General features: G+C 49.2%; 1 protein-coding gene across 1 annotated transcript in view; it reads right to left on the bottom strand.

Moving 5' to 3' along the window:
- LOC144488513 (retinoic acid receptor RXR-gamma-like) overlaps positions 1-18,322 on the bottom strand; it is a 72,317-nt gene extending 53,995 nt beyond the window's left edge. Inside the window, exon 1 of the mRNA XM_078206560.1 lies at positions 18,066-18,322. Coding sequence (XP_078062686.1) covers positions 18,066-18,144 — 79 coding nt within the window. The 5' untranslated portion in view covers positions 18,145-18,322. The remainder of the gene's footprint in view (positions 1-18,065) is intronic.
- Positions 18,323-18,639: the final 317 nt, after the last annotated feature.

The following is an 18,639-nucleotide window of genomic DNA, read 5'->3' as shown; positions in this document are numbered from 1 at the left end:
TGTTACTTGCCACATCGAGTCGCCTCGGATAACTACAGTAGGAGCACCAAAGCCTGAGGCCTAGCTGGTTGACAATTCAGCTGCCTTTGGAAACGCACAGGTGAAATTGGAGGGAAAGCACTTGACGAGAGGTAGGCTTAGTAATGTCTGGAGTGGGATCTGGAGGATTGCCTGAGCTTGGGATGGAGCGAGTGAGTGTTGGTACAGATAAGATCCACTTGTGAACAGTCTCAGAGAGCTGTGTAGGCTGAGCATTGAGCAACAGTGTTGCTAAGGATACTTATTGCAATACAAGGGAAGCCTTGTTAAAGACATAGGAGGGCTGAACAGACCTTGGGATGACAAGCGAGTTTCCTCTTTCCAGAGCGAGTGATCAAACATGGCACAATGTTTTCCCAGAGTTAGGAGAAATGGAAAACAAAACACAACATTTAAATGTTCTCGACAAGGACACCACCTCCCCGCCACCTTCTTATTGGTTGCAAGTGGAAAGGAACTGACTGTCCGGATTGCCCTGCGGGGATGGGGGTTGGAGCGACACCGCACGGGTCGCCCTGCCCGGGGGGGGGGGGGGGGCACACCACACCAGTCCCCCTGCTGGGGAGGGGGGGGGGGGGGGGGGGGGGGGAGGGAGAGAGAGAGGAGTGGCGCTACCGTGCCGGTCGCCTTGCCAGGAGGGGGCGAGTAACACCATGCTCGTCGCCCTGCCAGGGTGGTGGGGGGGGGGGGGGGGGGGATGGGGGGCCCGGGGCGGGGCGGGACCGGGCCGGAGGGAGGTGGGGCGGGGCCAGGGGGGGAGGTGGGGTGGGGTGGGGGAAAGAGGAAGGTGGGATGGGGCCGGGGAGGGGGGGGGAGGTGGGGCGGGGCCAGGGAGGGAGGTGGGGGGGGGGGAAAAAGAGGAAGGTGGGATGGGGCCGGGGGGGGGGGGGGGGGGGGGGAGGCGGGGGGTAGGGAGAGGAGGGTCTGGGGGAGGAGGTGGGGCCGGGGGAGGAGGTGGGGCCGGGGGAGGTGGGTCTGGGGGAGGTGGGGGAGGAGGTGGGGCCGGGGGAGGAGGTGGGGCCGGGGGAGGTGGGGCCGGGGGAGGTGGGGCCGGGGGAGGTGGGGCCGGGGGAGGTGGGGCCGGGGGAGGTGGGGCCGGGGGAGGTGGGGCCGGGGGAGGTGGGGCCGGGGGAGGTGGGGCCGGGGGAGGTGGGGCCGGGGGAGGTGGGGCCGGGGGAGGTGGGGCCGGGGGAGGTGGGGCCGGGGGAGGTGGGGCCGGGGGAGGTGGGGCCGGGGGAGGTGGGGCCGGGGGAGGTGGGGCCGGGGGAGGTGGGGCCGGGGGAGGGGGGGAGTAGGTCTGGGGGGTGGGGGAGGGGGAGGGAGGTGGGGGGGGGAGCGAGGAAGGTGGGTTGGTGCCACACCACACCTGTCGCCCTGCCAGGCGGTGGGGGGCAAACACCTCGCAGATCACTCTGAAGGGGAACAGGATTGACTGGGTCACTTGGCAGTGCAGTACTGCCTCTTGCGCACCTGCTGGGATCAGGCTCAAATCTTTCTCGCAACCCCTTTCCATGAATAGTTCTTGTATCTTGGTAGCAGTCGCTGAGGTCGGGATGTAACACGGGTGCCTGGGGGATTGGGGGCAGGCAGAGTGTCCGGAGGCTTCTGTCGAGGATAGATTTCACTCCGCAGATAGGATTGGGTTGTGGACACGCCTCATGCACCAGGCAGTCCCACCTCATCCCCCACATCATCATAATGGCTATGACTTACCAGGTGTGCCGGACTCAAACCCACCACAGCATTGAATAAAGATTTCCAAACTAACGGAGCCAATGCACCAAGCACGCTCCGCATCCTGTACATCCGCCTAAAACCTATCCAGAGAGTTCAAAATGAAAGCCTGGTGTATATATCACACTTCTCACCACCACAGCATGTCCCAAAGCACGTTATACACTGCTGTAATGAAGGGAATGTATCATAGTGATTCTATCATAGAATCCCAAGCAGAAGGAGACCATTCGGCCCGTGAAGTCTGCACCGACCACAATCCCACCCAGGCCCTGACCCATAATCCCATGCATTTACCCTAGCTGGTCCCCCTGACACCAAGAGGCAATTTAACATGGCCAATCCTAACCTGCACATCTTTGGACTGTGGGAGGAAATCGGAGCACCCGGAGGAAACCCACGCAGACACGGTGAAACGTGCAAACTTCACGCAGACAGTGACCCGAGCCAGGAATCGAAGCAGCGTCCCTGGCGCTGAGAGGCAGCAGTGCTAACCACTGCGCCACCCCTGTGACACAGCTAATTCACCCACAGCAAAAATGACACAAACAGCAAAGCAATAATGAATAAATAATCAGTTTCCATCCTGTGGGTGCAGGAACTAATATCGGCCAACAGACAATACCCCATCAGAGCCAGAGAACCCTTTGCACTTGCCCAAGGAGGCAGACAGGGCCCTGGTTTAATGACATCATTCAAAAGATAGGCCTCTGACACGGAAACTTGTTATAAAGAAGTGTCCCACTCCAACCTCTCCTCATACAGCAACCTCCTCACATTCCATCAATCAATTGAAAGAGGCTGTCAGACTGGGACAGACGGGGAATACAGGTGAAAAGTAGGGTTGCACAAAGCACAATTGTCCTTTCAAGAAGCCAATACCGGCACACACACCCCTGCCTTTCAAGGAGCCAACACGGCACCCCCCCCCCCCCCCCCAACCGAATGCCCCCTGCCTATGCTATAAGTTTCTATGGTGCTATTACTCTCCGAACTGTGCAGCGCAGGTTCCCTCAATGCTGCACAGGACTTCATCTGGGTTTTGTGCTCCAGGCTCTGGTGTGGGATTTGAACTCACGACCTTCTGACTCCAAGGCAAGAGTGCCACCCACTGAGCCACGGCTGACACTTTGAAGGGTGTTTAAGCCAGTCAGCCCCATGCTGCGCTGCAGAATACAGGCGCTTCCAACATGTCAGAAGTAGTATTGCCTTGTGTTGACAACTCATCTGTCTGAAACTGATAAGATTAATAGTTTTATTGGCTTGCTGATTACCCTTTAAGAGCCGTCATGAGGAAACACTCGGGTTTTTTCCTCTCGTCAATTTAGATAGATTTTCTGGGAAACTAGACAAGGACATGAGAGAGAACGGAACAAAAACTAGATTGATAGGGCCAGACGGGAGAAGAGGGGAAGTTTGTGTGAGCACAAATACTTGTTCAAAACTGGGCATCCATGAGGCACTGTGGGCCATCAGCAGCAGCAGAATTGTGTTTAACCACAATCTGTAACCTCATGGCCCGGCATATCCCCCACTCTACAATTACCACCCAGCCTGGGGATCAACCCTGGTTCAATGAAGAGTGCAGGAGGGCCTGACAGGAGCAACACCAGACAAACTGAAAAATGAGGTGTTAACCTGGTGAAGCTACAACACAGGACTGTGTGCCAAACAGCAAGTGATAAACAGAGCTAAACCATCCCACAACGATGGATAAGCTCTGCAGTCCTGCCACATCCAGCCGTGAATTGTGGTGGACAATTAAACTGACTGGAGGAGGAGACTCCACAGCACATCAGTTCAAAAGATAAGGCTGAAGCACTTCAACAATCTTCAGCCAGAAGTGCCAAGTGGATGATCCATTTCTGCCTCTCCAGAGGTCATGTGGAGATGCCGGCGTTGGACTGGGGTGAACACAGTTTTAACAACACCAGGTTAAAGTCCAACAGGTTTATTTGGTAGCAAATACCATAAGCTTTCAGAGCGCTGCTCCTTCGTCAGATGGAGTGGAAATGTGCTCTCAAACAGTGCACAGAGACACAAAATCAAGTTACAGAATACTGATTAGAATGCGAATCCCTACAACCAACCAGATCTTAAAGATACAGACAATGTGGGTGGAGGGAGTATTAAGCACAGGTTAAAGAGATAGAACCATAGAACCATAGAAAATTACAGCTCAGAAACAGGCCTTTTGGCCCTTCTTGTCTGTGCCGAACCATTTTTTGCCTAGTCCCACTGACCTGCACTTGGACCATATCCCTCCACACCCCTCTCATCCATGAACGCGTCCAAATTTTTAAAAAATGTTAAAAGTGACCCCGCATTTACCACTTTAGCCGGCAGCTCATTCCACACTCCCACCACTCTCTGCGTGAAGAAGCCCCCCCTAATATTCCCTTTAAACTTTTCTCCTTTCACCCTTAACCCATGCCCTCTGGTTTTTTTCTCCCCTAGCCTCAGCGGAAAAAGCCTGCTTGCATTCACTCTATCTATACCCATCAAAATCTTATACACCTCTATCAAATCTCCCCTCATTCTTCTACGCTCCAGGGAATAAAGTCCCAACCTATTCAATCTCTCTCTGTAACTCAGCTTCTCAAGTCCCGGCAACATCCTTGTGAACCTTCTCTGCACTCTTTCAACCTTATTTACATCCTTCCTGTAACTAGGTGACCAAAACTGTACACAATACTCCAAATTCGGCCTCACCAGTGCCTTATATAACCTTACCATAACACTCCAACTTTTATACTCAATACTCCGATTTATAAAGGCCAATGTACCATGTGTACATGTGTATTGTCTCCAGACAGGACAGCCCGCAAGTCCAGGAGGCAAGCTGTGGGGGTTACTGATAATGTAACATAAATCCAACATCCCGGTTTAGGCCGTCCTCATGTGTGCGGAACTTGGCTATCAGTTTCTGCTCAGCGACTCTGCGCTGTCGTGTGCCGTGAAGGCCGCCTTGGAGAATGCTTACCCGAAGATCAGAAGCTGAATGCCCGTGACTGCTGAAGTGCTCCCCAACAGGAAGAGAATTGTGTGTGCCACAACCCTGCCACAGCAACCTCTGCAAGACGTGCCGGATCATCAACACGGATGCCATCATCTCACATGAGAACACCATCTACCAGGTACACGGTACCTACTCTTGCAACTCGGCCAACGTTGTCTACCTGATACGCTGCAGGAAAGGATGTCCCGAGGCATGGTACACTGGGGAAACCATGCAGACGCTACGACAACAGATGAATGAACACCGCTCGACAATCACCAGGCAAGACTGTTCTCTTCCTGTGGGGGAGCACTTCAGCAGTCACGGGCATTCAGCCTTGGATCTTCAGGTAAGCGTTCTCCAAGGCGGCCTTCACGACACACGACAGCGCAGAGTCGCTGAGCAGAAACTGATAGCCAAGTTCCGCACACATGAGGACGGCCTAAACCGGGATGTTGGATTTATGTTATATTATCAGTAACCCCCACAGCTTGCCTCCTGGACTTGCGGGCTGTCCTGTCTGGAGACAATACACATCTCTTTAACCTGTGCTTAATGCTCCCTCCACCCACATTGTCTGTATCTTTAAGATCTGGTTGGTTGTAGGGATTCGCATTCTAATCAGTATTCTGTAACTTGATTTTGTGTCTCTGTGCCCTGTTTGAGAGCACATTTCCACTCCATCTGACGAAGGAGCAGCGCTCCGAAAGCTAATGGTATTTGCTACCAAATAAACCTATTGGACTTTAACCTGGTGTTGTTAAAACTCTTACTGTCTCCAGAGGTCCCCAGCATCTCAGATGTCAGTCTTCAGCCATTTCAATTCATTCCACGTGATATCAAGAAATGGCTGAAGGCACTGGATACTGCAAAGGCTATGGACCCTGACAAAATTCTGGAAATCCTACTGAAGACTTGTGCTCTAGAATTTGCCATAGCCCTAGCCAAGCTGTTCCATTACAGTTACAACACTGGCACCTACGTGGCAATGTGGAAAATTGGCCAGATATTACTTGTACACAAGAATCAGGACAAATCCAACCTGACCAATTACCAACCCATCTATCTACTCTCTCATCAAAGTGATTGAAAGTGTCGTCACCAGTGCTATCAAGTGGCACTTACTCATCAGTAACCTGGTCACTGATGCTCCACCAGGGTCACTCAGCTCCTGACCTCATTACAGCTTTGGTCCAAGCATGGATAAAAGGGTTGACTTGCATTCTCACACACAAGTGCCAGGCAACGACTATCTCCAACAGGAGATGATTTAACCATCGCCCCTTGACAGTCAATGGCGTGACCATCACTGAATCCCCTAGTATCATCATACTGACCAGAAACTGAACTGGACTAGCCATATAAATACTGTGCCTACCAAAACAGGTCAAAGACTAAGAATCCTGCGGCGAGTAACTCACCTCCTGACTCTCCAAAGCCTGTCCTCCATCCACAAGGCACAAGTCAGGAGTGTGATGGAATACTCTCCGCTTGCCTGGATGGGTGCAGCTCCAACAACACTCAAGAAGCTCACCATAGCAGCCTGCTTGATCACTATTCCTTCCACAAACTTCAATCCCTCCACCACCGACAAACAGTGGCAGTGTGTACCATCTATAAGTTACACTGCAGAAACTCACCAAGACACTTTCAATTGCACCTTCCAAACTCACGACTTCCACCACCTAGATGGACAAGGGCGGCAGACACATGGGAACACCACCACCTGCAAAGTACCCTCCAAAGCACACACCACCCTGATTTGAAAATATATCATCGTTCCTTCACTGTCTCAATCCTGGAAAACCCTCCCTAACAGCACTGTGGGTGTACCTACACCTCAGGGACTGCAATGGTTGAAGACGGCGGCTCACCACCACCTTCTCAAAAGGCAATTAAGGATGGTCAACAAATGCCGGCCTCGCCAGTGACGCCCACATCCTGTAAATGATTAAATAAGTGTTAAATGAATAGTGAACCATGTTTGATCGTTCACTGTTGACCACCTGATTCACCTATAGATCTCTTGACTTCAGATGGACTATCCCACTGGAGTAAGAGCAGCTGAGATATATTCTAAAAATCTGAGTGGGGCAAACTGCATTTGAATCCTAATGGTTATTTATTGTTGTGTGAGGCTGCTGCATTTCCTCCCATTTTAAACAATGGCCTGTACTTCATTCGCTGGAGTGCGTTTTCAACTGTCTTGAGGTCATGCGCCTTCGCCTGAAACATTTCCCCCAAAAAAGCACTTTGTGTGCAATAATTTACAGTGAAATGGAACTCCTGGCGTATTTCACAGGGAGTCATGGGCTCAAGGCTTTGGAGTGGGACTTGAACCCACAACCTTCTGGCCAGAGGAGACGGTGCTTCCCATAGAGTTACAACTGGCAAACGTAACAACAGATCGAATAACCTATACTTACTGCTCCAAAGTATTTTTGAGATGCTTGATCAGAAGAATAGAATCTAGAAATAGATGGCTGGGTGTTTTTCTCCATTCACTCTGAAAATGTCATCCGCCCACTATTGTACGTTGCTGAGATCCCAGTCACACCATAGCACTTGTGTCTGCCGTGGTGTAGTTAGAAACATTATGCATATATAATATATATACACATATATAAGTTGACACTGACCAGCTGCTGCACAACACATGTTTACTGGGAAGTAACTTGTAGGTTAAGGAATAACACTCACTGGCAGTGCTCAGTGCTTATCTCCCAGACCTCAGTCATGTCTTTGTCCAATTATCCCACTCTCTGCCAACAAGAGCTGCAGTCCTAAGTTTCGACTGGCATTATGTGAAGTAGCCTGATTGTGTCGGTGCTTTGCCTGGCGAGAGAGCATGTCGAGAAACTGCGCACAAGCTCCGAGAAGCACTATTGTGTGCAGTTCTGGAATCCAGTTTATTAGAAGGATGTGATAGCACTAGATAGGGTGCAGAGGGAATTTACTAGGATGTTGCCGAGGCTGGAGAGTTTTAGTTATGAACAGAGATTGAATAGACTTGGGTGGTTTTCCTTGGAGCAGAGGAGACTGGAGGAGGGCATGATTGATATAAAAATTGAGGGGCATAGATAGTGTAGACAGGAAGAAACTTTTCCCCTTGGTGGAGAGATCAATGACTAGGAGGCACAAATTTAAAGGTAAGGGGCAGGAGGTTTAGAGGGGATGTAAGGAAAAACTTCCACCCAGAGGATGGTGAATGTCTGGAACGCACCATAGAATCCCTACAGGGCACAAGGTGGCCATTCGGCCCATTGAATGATAGATAGAATTCCTACAGTGCAGAAGGTGGCCATTCAGGCCATCAAGTCTGGACCGACTCTCTGACAGAGTATTTTGCCCAGGCCTTCTCCCCTGCCCTATTCTTATCACGATGATCCTGCTCAATGCAGACACAACTAAATGTGAGAGAGGAAATGGAGATGACGTGTGTGTGAACCATCATTGACACAAAGGACTTCAATACAAGGTTATTTTATTCAGAGAAAATGCACTTCAGGTAATGAAGTGCCCGAGGCTGTCAAACTGGAGATGGGGAGGATGCAGGTTTTAGGAGTCGTGCAGATTCTGTAAAAGCAGAGTCCAGACACAATATATCTCCATCCTTCTCCTGATCCTCTTTCCCCCATAGACCTACCTTTATTGATCGATTCTTCCACTTGTGACAATCCTATTTCCTCAAACTTGTTCCTGAACCTTCTCTGCCTTTCTATCTCTCTTCAACAGCTTTTAAAACCCAACTCAAAATGCCCCTTTTAAACCAGGCTTTTGGTGATCCATTGCACTCTCTCGTCCCACCCACCCCCACCTCCTTGCTTTTCTCTCGCCATAGAAACATAGAAAAACTACAGCACAAAACAGGCCCTTCGGCCCCACAAGTGGTGCCGAACATATCCCCTACCTATAACCCTCCATCCTATTAAGTCCCATGTACTCATCCAGGAGTCTCTTAAAAGACCTTATTGAGTTCGCCTCCACCACCACTGACGGCAGCTGATTCCACTCGCCCACCACCCTCTGTGTGAAAAACTTCCCCCTAACATTTCCCCTGTACCTACCCCCCAGCACCTTAAACCTGTGTCCTCTCGTAGCAGCCATTGCCACCCTGGGAAAAAGCCTCTGAGAGTCCACCCGATCTATGCCTCTCAACATCTTATATACCTCTATTAGGTCTCCTCTCATCCTACGTCTCTCCAAGGAGAAAAGACAGAGCTCCCTCAGCCTATCCTCATAAGGCATGCCACTCAATCCAGGCAACATCCTTGTAAATCTCCTCTGCACCTTTTCAATCTTTTGCACATGCTTCCTGTAATGAGGCGACCAGAATTGAGCACAAGTGGGGTCTGACGAGGGTCTTATAAAGCTGCATCATTATCCCCGGACTCTTAAACTCAATCCCTCGATTGATAAAGGCCAGCACCCCATGCGCCTTCTTAACCACCTCCTCTACCTGCGGGGCCAATTTTAGAGTCCTATGGACCCGGACCCCAAGGTCCTTCTGATCCTCTACAGTACTCCTGTGTCTTTAAGGGAACATTTGTTTGGGTTAAAGGAACACTGTTTCCTGCCAATGCAATATGGCCACACAAGATGGCTGCCAACACAGGCACAGAAATCAATCACATCACTGCTGCACTCACAGCCTGGAACTCGAGAGTGACAGAAGTGGGGAAAGGGGTAGAATGAGGGGTGGCAATATAGTCTTCACTCTTTCAGCAATTTACATTATTGGGATAGAGAGAGAGAGTTTAGCAACACCAAATCAACATGACTGCAGCACGATATCCCACAAAGGAAAAGATTTTACTTTCCCGCCTTCAAGTCCTCTCCTTCTAACCCCCTGTAAAAGTTGTTTCTAAAATCCATCAGTGTTAGTCCTGGATAGAAATTCACAATATTCTCTCTTTTTGCTGCCAGGGACAGTGCTGCCCACTGCCCTCTATGAAGATGGAGGCTGTGCGTGTGCCCCTCCTGCCCACTGCCCCCTATAAAGATGGCGGCTGTGCGTGTGCCCCTCCTGCCCACTGCCCCCTATAAAGATGGCGGCTGTGCATGTGCCCCTTCTGTCCACTGCCCCCTATAAAGATGGTGGCTGTGCGTGTGCCCCTCCTGCCCACTGCCCCCTATAAAGATGGCGGCTGTGCATGTACCCTCCTGCCCACTGCCCCCTATAAAGATGGTGGCTGTGCGTGTGCCCCTTCTGCCCACTGCCCCCTATAAAGATGGAGGCTGTGCGTGTGCCCCTCCTGCCCACTGCCCCCTATAAAGATGGCGGCTGTGCATGTGCCCCTTCTGCCCACTGCCCCCTATAAAGATGGCGGCTGTGCATGTACCCTCCTGCCCACTGCCCCCCATAAAGATGGTGGCTGTGCATGTGCCCTCCTGCCCACTGCCCCCTATAAAGATGGCGGCTGTGCATGTGCCCTCCTGCCCACTGCCCCCCATAAAGATGGTGGCTGTGCATGTGCCCTCCTGCCCACTGCCCCCTATAAAGATGGCGGCTGTGCATGTGCCCCTCCTGCCCACTGCCCCCTATAAAGATGGCGGCTGTGCATGTGCCCCTCCTGCCCACTGCCCCCTATAAAGATGGTGGCTGTGCATGTGCCCCTCCTGCCCACTGCCCCCTATAAAGATGGCGGCTGTGCATGTACCCTCCTGCCCACTGCCCCCCATAAAGATGGTGGCTGTGCATGTGCCCTCCTGCCCACTGCCCCCTATAAAGATGGTGGCTGTGCATGTGCCCTCCTGCCCACTGCCCCCTATAAAGATGGCGGCTGTGCATGTGCCCCTCCTGCCCACTGCCCCCTATAAAGATGGTGGCCACTAACCTGGGTCTGCCATCAGCATACAAATGTGCGTGCAAGGCATTAACAGCAAACACAGCCTTAAAGGAGAGAAATAAACCCCAATTCCTGCTGCTCTTTCTTTCAGGGTTGAGCTCTTGCCATTTCCACCCAGTTTGAAACCCGATATTGGTGGGGAGGCAACGGGCCAGTGAGGGGGCAAAAAAAAGAGAGAGAGAGAGGGGAAGGTGCTTATCCGTGAGGCATTTCCTCTCGTTGACAAAGCGGCCAGTCTGGAACGGTGTGACCCTCACCTTCACATACTCCACCTCCAGCATCCTCTGCCAATCCTCCACAAAGGGGGCATATCGGCCTGTGCGCGCACAGTGGCATTTACTTCCACATACTGCTGCCTGACTATCTGTCAACCCCCTGGGGTAGGTCTGACCCGACCACTGTGAATTCAAATCAAAACAAGTCAAATCTGTTCTCTGAATATTTCCATGCTCTGAAACGGAGTGTCCTTTGTGACAATGATTGCTGATGTTTGCTGATACAGCACAATTTCAGATGCTGTCATTTATTGTCAAACTGCGCTGCCATCCAGAAAGAGGAAAGGAACTTGCATTTGTCTAGCACCTGTCCCAAAGCACCTCACAGGTCATGAAGTATTAATTGCAGTCCCTGTTGTAAGCAGCCAATTTACACGTGGAAAGCTCCCACGTCAGTAGTGACATGATAACCTGTTCTACTGATGTTGGTTGGGGGAATTAATATTGGTCAGGACACAGGGGAGAACTCTCCTCTTCTTTGTAAGAGGAAATATGCACAATGGCCAAAAGTGGAATGCCAATGTCACACCCATTTCCTGTAACATTGTAACATCACCACTATCGACATAACAGTGCACCACGCAAACGCAAAGGAGATCGAGGAGTGTCTGTCTCAAAATTCTGAAAAATGTTTGTCACATGTCATGTCGCACAGCCATACGTACAAATTTCTGTCAACTAAAGGAAGTCAATTTATCTCCAAATGATGAGTGGTTCAATTGGGCTCGAATTGACCATCGGAAGACAACAGATTTACATCCAGTGGTTTTAGGGACACACCTGAGTTATGCACAGCTACAACTTATTGGTGTCATAGAGTCATCGAGGTTTACAGCATGGAAACAGGCCCTTCAGCCCAACTTGTCCATGCCGCCCAGCTTTTACATTAAGCTAGTCCCAATTGCCCACATTTGGCCCATCTCCCTCTATACCAATTATACCCATGTAACTGTCTAAATGCTTTTTAAAAAGACAAGATTGTACCCCCCCCTCTACTACTACCTCTGGCAGCTTGTTCCTGACACTCACCACACTGTGTGGAAACAAATTGCCCCTCTGGACTCTTTTGTAACTCTCCCCTCTCACCTTAAATCTATACCCTCTAATTTTAGGCTCTCCTACCTTTGGGAAAAGATGTTGACTATCTACCTCATCTATGCCCCTCATTATTTTATAGACTTCTATAAGATCACCCTTAAGCCTCCTATGCTCCAGGGAAAAAAGTCCCACTCTATCCATATAACTCAAACCATCAAGTCCTGGTACCTTCTTACTAAATCATTTCTGCACTCTTTCTATTTAATAATATATTTTCTATAATAGGGTGACCAGAACTGTATTCCAAGTGTGGCCTTACCAATGTCTTGTACAACTTCAACAAGACGTCCCAACTCCTGTTTTCAATGTTTTGACCAATAAAACCAAGCATGCCGAATGCCTTCACCTGTGACTCCACTTTCCAGGAACTATGAACCTGTACTCCTAGATCTCTTTGTTCTGTAACTCTTCCCAGTGCCCTAGCATTAACTGAGTAAGTCCTGCCCTGGTTCCATCTACCAAAATGCATCACCTCACATTTATCTAAATTCTGCCATTCATTAGCCCAATGGTCCAATTGATCAAGATCCCGTCGCAATGCTAGATAACCTTCTTCACTGTCCACTATTCCACCAATTTTGGTGTAATCTGGAAACGTACTAACCATGTCTCCTAAATTCTCATCCAAATCATTAATATAAATGACAAATAACAGTGGGCCCAGCACTGATCCCTGAGGCACACTGCCAGTCACAGGCCTCCAGCTTGAAAACCAACCCTCTACAACCACGCTTTTTCATTTGGCATTAAGCTAATTTTGTATCTAATTGGCTACCTCACCCTGGATCCCATGAGATTTAACCTTATGCAACAACCTACAATGTGGTACCCTGTCAAAGCCCTTTTTAAAGTCCATGTAGACAATGTTGACAGCACTGCCCTCATCTACCTTCTTGGTTACCCCTTCAAAAAACTCAATTTAATTTGAGACACATGATTTTCCACTCACAAAACCATGCTGACTGTCTCCAATCAGTCCTTGCCTCTCTTAATGCCTGTAGATCCCGTCTCTCAGAATACCTTCTAACAACTTACCCACTACAGACATTAGACTCACCGATCTGTAGTTCCCAGGCTTTTCCCCGCAGCCCTTCTTAAACAAAGGCACAACATTTGCCACCCTCCAATCTTCAGGCACCTCACCTGTGGCTGTCAATGATTCAAATATCTCTGCTAGGGGACCCACAATTTCCTCCCTAGCCTCCCACAATGTCCTGGGATACACTTCCATCAGGTCCCGGGGATTTATCGACCTTGATGCGCTTTAAGACTTCCAGCACCACCTCCTCTGTAACATGTACACTCCTCAAGACATCACTATTTATTTCACCCAGTTCCCTAACATCCATGCCTTTCTCAACAGTAAATACTGATGAGAAATATTCATTTAGGACCTCACCCATCTCTTGTGGCTCTGCACATAATGACCTTGTTGATCCCTAAGAGGTCCTATTCTCTCCTTAGTTACTCTTTTGCCTTTTATGTATTTGTAGAAGCTCTTTGGATTCTCCTTTGCCTGATTAGGAGAATAATACCTCATGTATTGCGTGGTGTAACAGCTCTGCCATCTAAAACAGGGTATTGCCTGGCAGCTTTGGATGCACAATGCAGTTGGTGATGATACAAAGCTTGGTGACACAATAAACCATGAGCAGGGTAATAGCAGGTTTCAGGAGGACATAGAAAGACTGGTGAGATGGGCAGATACAGTGGAGATGCGGTTTAACGTGGAAAAATGTGAAGTGCTGCACTTTGGAGAGAAACACCATGGAGGGGCAGGATACTATTTTGAGGGGAGTGCAAGTGCAGATGGACAAGGGGTGGACACACAAATCTTTGACGGTGGCAGGTAGAGCTGAAGAATATACATGGATTTTAGTAAGGCGTTTGATAAGGTCCCCCATGGTCGGCTTATGATGAAAGTGAGGAGGTGTGGGATAGAGGGAAAGTTGGCCGATTGGATAGGTAACTGGCTGTCTGACCGAAGACAGAGGGTGGTGGTCGATGGAAAATTTTCGGATTGGAGGCAGGTTGCTAGCGGAGTGCCGCAGGGATCAGTGCTTGGTCCTCTGCTCTTTGTGATTTTTATTAATGACTTAGAGGAGGGGGCTGAAGGGTGGATCAGTAAATTTGCTGATGACACCAAGATTGGTGGAGTAGTGGATGAGGTGGAGGGCTGTTGTAGGCTGCAAAGAGACATAGATAGGATGCAAAGCTGGGCTGAAAAATGGCAAATGGAGTTTAACCCTGATAAATGTGAGGTGATTCATTTTGGTAGGACAAATTTAAATGTGGATTACAGGGTCAAAGGTAGGGTTCTGAAGACTGTGGAGGAACAGAGAGATCTTGGGGTCCATATCCACAGATCTCTAAAGGTTGCCAGTCAAGTGGATAGAGCTGTGAAGAAGGCCTATAGTGTGTTAGCTTTTATTAACAGGGGGTTGGAGTTTAAGAGCCGTGGGGTTATGCTGCAACTGTACAGGACCTTGGTGAGACCACATTTGGAATATTGTGTGCAGTTCTGGTCACCTCACTATAAGAAGGATGTGGAAGCGCTGGAAAGAGTGCAGAGGAGATTTACCAGGATGCTGCCTGGTTTGGAGGGTAGGTCATATGAGGAAAGGTTGAGGGAGCTAGGGCTGTTCTCTCTGGAGCGGAGGAGGCTGAGGGGAGACTTAATAGAGGTGTATAAAATGATGAAGGGAATAGATAGAGTGAACGTTCAAAGACTATTTCCTCGGGTGGATGGAGCTATTACAAGGGGGCATAACTATAGGGTTCGTGGTGGGAGATACAGGACGGATATCAGAGGTACGCAGAGAGTGGTTGGGGTGTGGAATGGACTGCCTGCAGTGATAGTGGAGTCAGACACTTTAGAAACATTTAAGCGGTTATTGGATAGGCACATGGAGCACACCAGGATGATAGGGAGTGGGATAGCTTGATCTTGGTTTCAGATAAAGCTCGGCACAACATCGTGGGCCGAAGGGCCTGTTCTGTGCTGTACTGTTCTATGTTCTATGTAAGTGATCAAGAACGTGTATGGGAAACTTGGCTTTGTAAATAGGGGCACTGAATACAAAAACGAGGAAGCCACACTAAAACCTTTAGAAATCACTGGTTCGGCCTCTGCAGGGGCATTGTGTACAATTCCGGGCACCACACTTTAGGAAGGATGTCAAGTGGTTGGGGAGGCTGCAGAGGAGATTTACTGGGAATGAGAGACTTCAGTTCTGTAGAGAGACTGGAGAAGAGTGGATTGTTCTCCTTCGCGCAGAGAAGGTCAAGGCAAGGTTAAATGGAGGTGTTCAAAATTGCGAGGGGTTTTTGATAGTGAGCGGAGAGAAATTATTCCCTCTGCAGAGTGGGTCAGTAAGAAGAGGTCATAGATTGAAAATAATTGACAGAGGGACCAAGGGGAATGAGGAGAAATTTATTTACACGGACGAGAGCTAAAATCTGCAATTCACATGAAAGGGAGGTGGAATCAGATCCTGTAGAAATCCTTAAGAGGCACTTAAGACATGCATTTGAACAGGGCTAATTTGCAGAGTTATTGAGAAGATGGTGCGATTGGGACTAATTAAGCAGCTCTTTCAAAGAGCTGCCACAGGTGTGGCGGACTGAATGGCCTCCTTCTGTGCTTCTGATATTGGTTCTATACCAATAGGCTTCTGGCAGTGTTATGGTATCCGACTGAAGAAACTATTGCCACCATTGTGTACCTAGATCAGTCGTTCATGAAGAGGATTCTGCAGGTTCTGCTGGCCAAAGACTTTCAGTTATAGAAGTTTGAAGCAAGGTTTCTTGGAGGGACAAGAAATGGATTGGCCACTGTTCAATTCATACTCCGCCTCAAGTCCAATGCCGCACCCCCAGTGGCTGCACCAAGGGTTGAATAAGGGCTCTGCCGCGAATGCAGGTGTGTGAAGTTCTACCTCTGGATGGTTTAACTCAGCTATGCCTGCTTGGTGGACACCAGCCATGTTGAAAATCGATCTCCAGGGCACTGAGGCAATACAACAGGGGCTGACACTAAAGTACTGGCCCAAATCTGAAAGGGGACCCCAAAATGACCCAGCTGGTATCACAGCCCAAAGAAGAGAGTGATCCCATGCTCAGGAATCATTCTCCCAAACTCCAACAGCACCTTAACAACGAGGGAGAGAGCGACTGACACTTCAGAACAAAAATGGGAAGGGAGAATTTGCACTCTGGTGGTGTATTCCCTTAACCTTCAACATCCCAGAACCATGAGAATGTACCTGAACTCACATTGGTTAACCATGGCAGTGTGTTCCCCCATCAACATCGTGTGAACCCCTTTGCAACTCCTATTCAAAGGACCTCAAAACCCTCTTAGCACCACCTTGTCCAAGATTAGCTGACTCAACTAGTTTAGGGGGAGGGAACAGACAGACAAATATCTTCAGATCTATCCTTCTGCATCTTGGGAGCAATAAACATCTGAGTCACACAGCCAAATCCTAACAGCTGCAATCTGACCTCAAAAAAACCAAATATATTGCTTTCTCTTAAATTTTTCATTTCCACCCAAACCCCTCGATTAAATTCCAATCTGCAACTCACTCCCGGGTATCTGTTATTTTATATATAAACCACCCAAACCCCGCGATTAGACCCCAGTCTGTAACTCATTCCTGGGCATCTTTTATTCTATGTAGAAACTACCTGAGTCTTTCGATTAGATTCCAGTCTGTAACGTACCCCTGTGAATGTTTGATAGGACATTGGAGAAGGGGCTTTTTTCTACATCTAACCTGTGCTGTACTTGCCCTGGGACTACTTGGCATTGGCAGGGTGGCATAATATAGGTCGCTGTACACTCACGTGTAACGCACTGTTCAATGCTGCACATTGAAATAGAATGAATCATAAAGGAAGCAGCAGTGGACACACAGATTTATACAGATTGTATACTGTCACAATGTCAGGTGCTGTATATTCAGAAAAGATAAAAGCACGCTCACAGCGTATTGGGTAAACTGCATGAAAGTGAAAGCTGTACATTTTATAAAGAATATTGGACAACAAGTGCAGCACATTTACTAAATAATATTGAGTATATACTAATAGAGAATGCACTGGAAGGGTGAGTGCTGTACATTTATACAGAAAATACTGAATGACTGAGTGCTATATCTTTATATTGAATACACACTGCTATATATTGCTACAGATTTTGTACACTGGGAGATTTTTGCAGTTGGTTCTTGGGACTGGTGGTCAGTCCTGCACTGGGATCACAGTTAGCTGTGTATTGTACCAGTCACACTGGCCCAGCGGAAAGAGACAACTGGTTAACAGAACCTGAGAGTTTAGCTGAAGTCTTTATTGGAAAGGGATGGACTGAGTCCTGGGAACCTGGAGTGTTTTTCAAAAATGCCACACTTCACACTCCCCTTTCTCCCCCTAATGCCCTGTGCTGAGGCTCAAACAGGAGGTGATTTTAATCCTGAAATGAATGGCTTTGAGTGAGTTAAAATGGGACTACTAATGTTGGGGAGGGGTGAAATTTTGGGGAAGGAGAAAAATTTTTGGGGAGAGGGGAATCTTTTAATTTTGGGGGATATTTTAATTTTGGGGAGAGAGGAATCTTTTGATTGGAGGGATATTTTAATTTGGGGGGGGGGGGAAGGGAGGAAGAGGAATATTTTGATTGTGAGGGGATATTTGAATTTGGGGGATAGGGAGAGAATTGCCCCGCGCCCCCCTGGTTCTCTCTTCCACTGGCAGGAATTTGGGGCGGGATGTCTCTGGTCCGGGACCAGGCGGGGGAGCCGCCCGAAAACAAATCGCCCCAAGTTGGGAGAGAGCAGGAAAAGCGCAGGGAAAAGGCTTTACCAGGTGAAGAGAGCTTTTCTTTTATTGTCTTTGAACCAAGTGGATCCCATGTTTGTTAACATTGTTTTTTTTTAATGCTGAAGAGAGCGACTGAGAGCGCGAAACAATTCCTGCCTTAGAAAAATAAATGTATCCCAGTCAAAGAAACTTTTTCCAGCGGAGAGAGGGATGGAAGGGGAGATCAGTCAGGGTGGCTGTGTTACTCACGGTTGTTGTAGCTGACAGGGAGCTTCATGAAGTGATGGTAATGACCGTACATGTTGCTGCTGCTGCTGCTGTCTCTCATCCACACACTCACTCATCTATCTTCATAGTTTGTTGTTGCTGAGACAGGAGGAGGAAGCTGCAGCCTCGCTGCTTTCCCGGGGATGGTGTGTGAGTGCGGCTGGAGCTGGCTGCCTATAGCTGGTCACAGCCCCCTGTGCACAGAGAGCCTCGCTCTGTCTGCCCAGCACAGCCACCCTCCAGCCCCGGCAGACCCTCTCCTCCTCCTCCAGTCTCTCTCACTGCCACACGTCAGACACCCAGCCCAGAGTGAACACAGCTCCAAACACCACAAACTCTTAAAGCGGCATTGCCTCTCAGTAACACGGCAGACAGGCAGAATGGGCTCATCTTCTGCCCCCTCCCCCGCGAGTGAGCAGGAACTGCATGCACTCTGTAGAGGATATACAGCCACCAGGGGCACGGCTGTTCGGCCCCTCCTGAGTTGGGCAACCCACACTGAGCAAAGACAACAGGCATTCTGACAATGTAGGAACAGAGAGCCCAGAGGACCATG

This window comes from Mustelus asterias, unplaced genomic scaffold (genome assembly GCF_964213995.1).
Source record: "Mustelus asterias unplaced genomic scaffold, sMusAst1.hap1.1 HAP1_SCAFFOLD_1623, whole genome shotgun sequence".
Taxonomy (NCBI): domain Eukaryota; kingdom Metazoa; phylum Chordata; class Chondrichthyes; order Carcharhiniformes; family Triakidae; genus Mustelus; species Mustelus asterias.
Note: the sequence above shows the minus strand (reverse complement) of the source record. Positions and strands in the feature narration are given on the sequence as shown.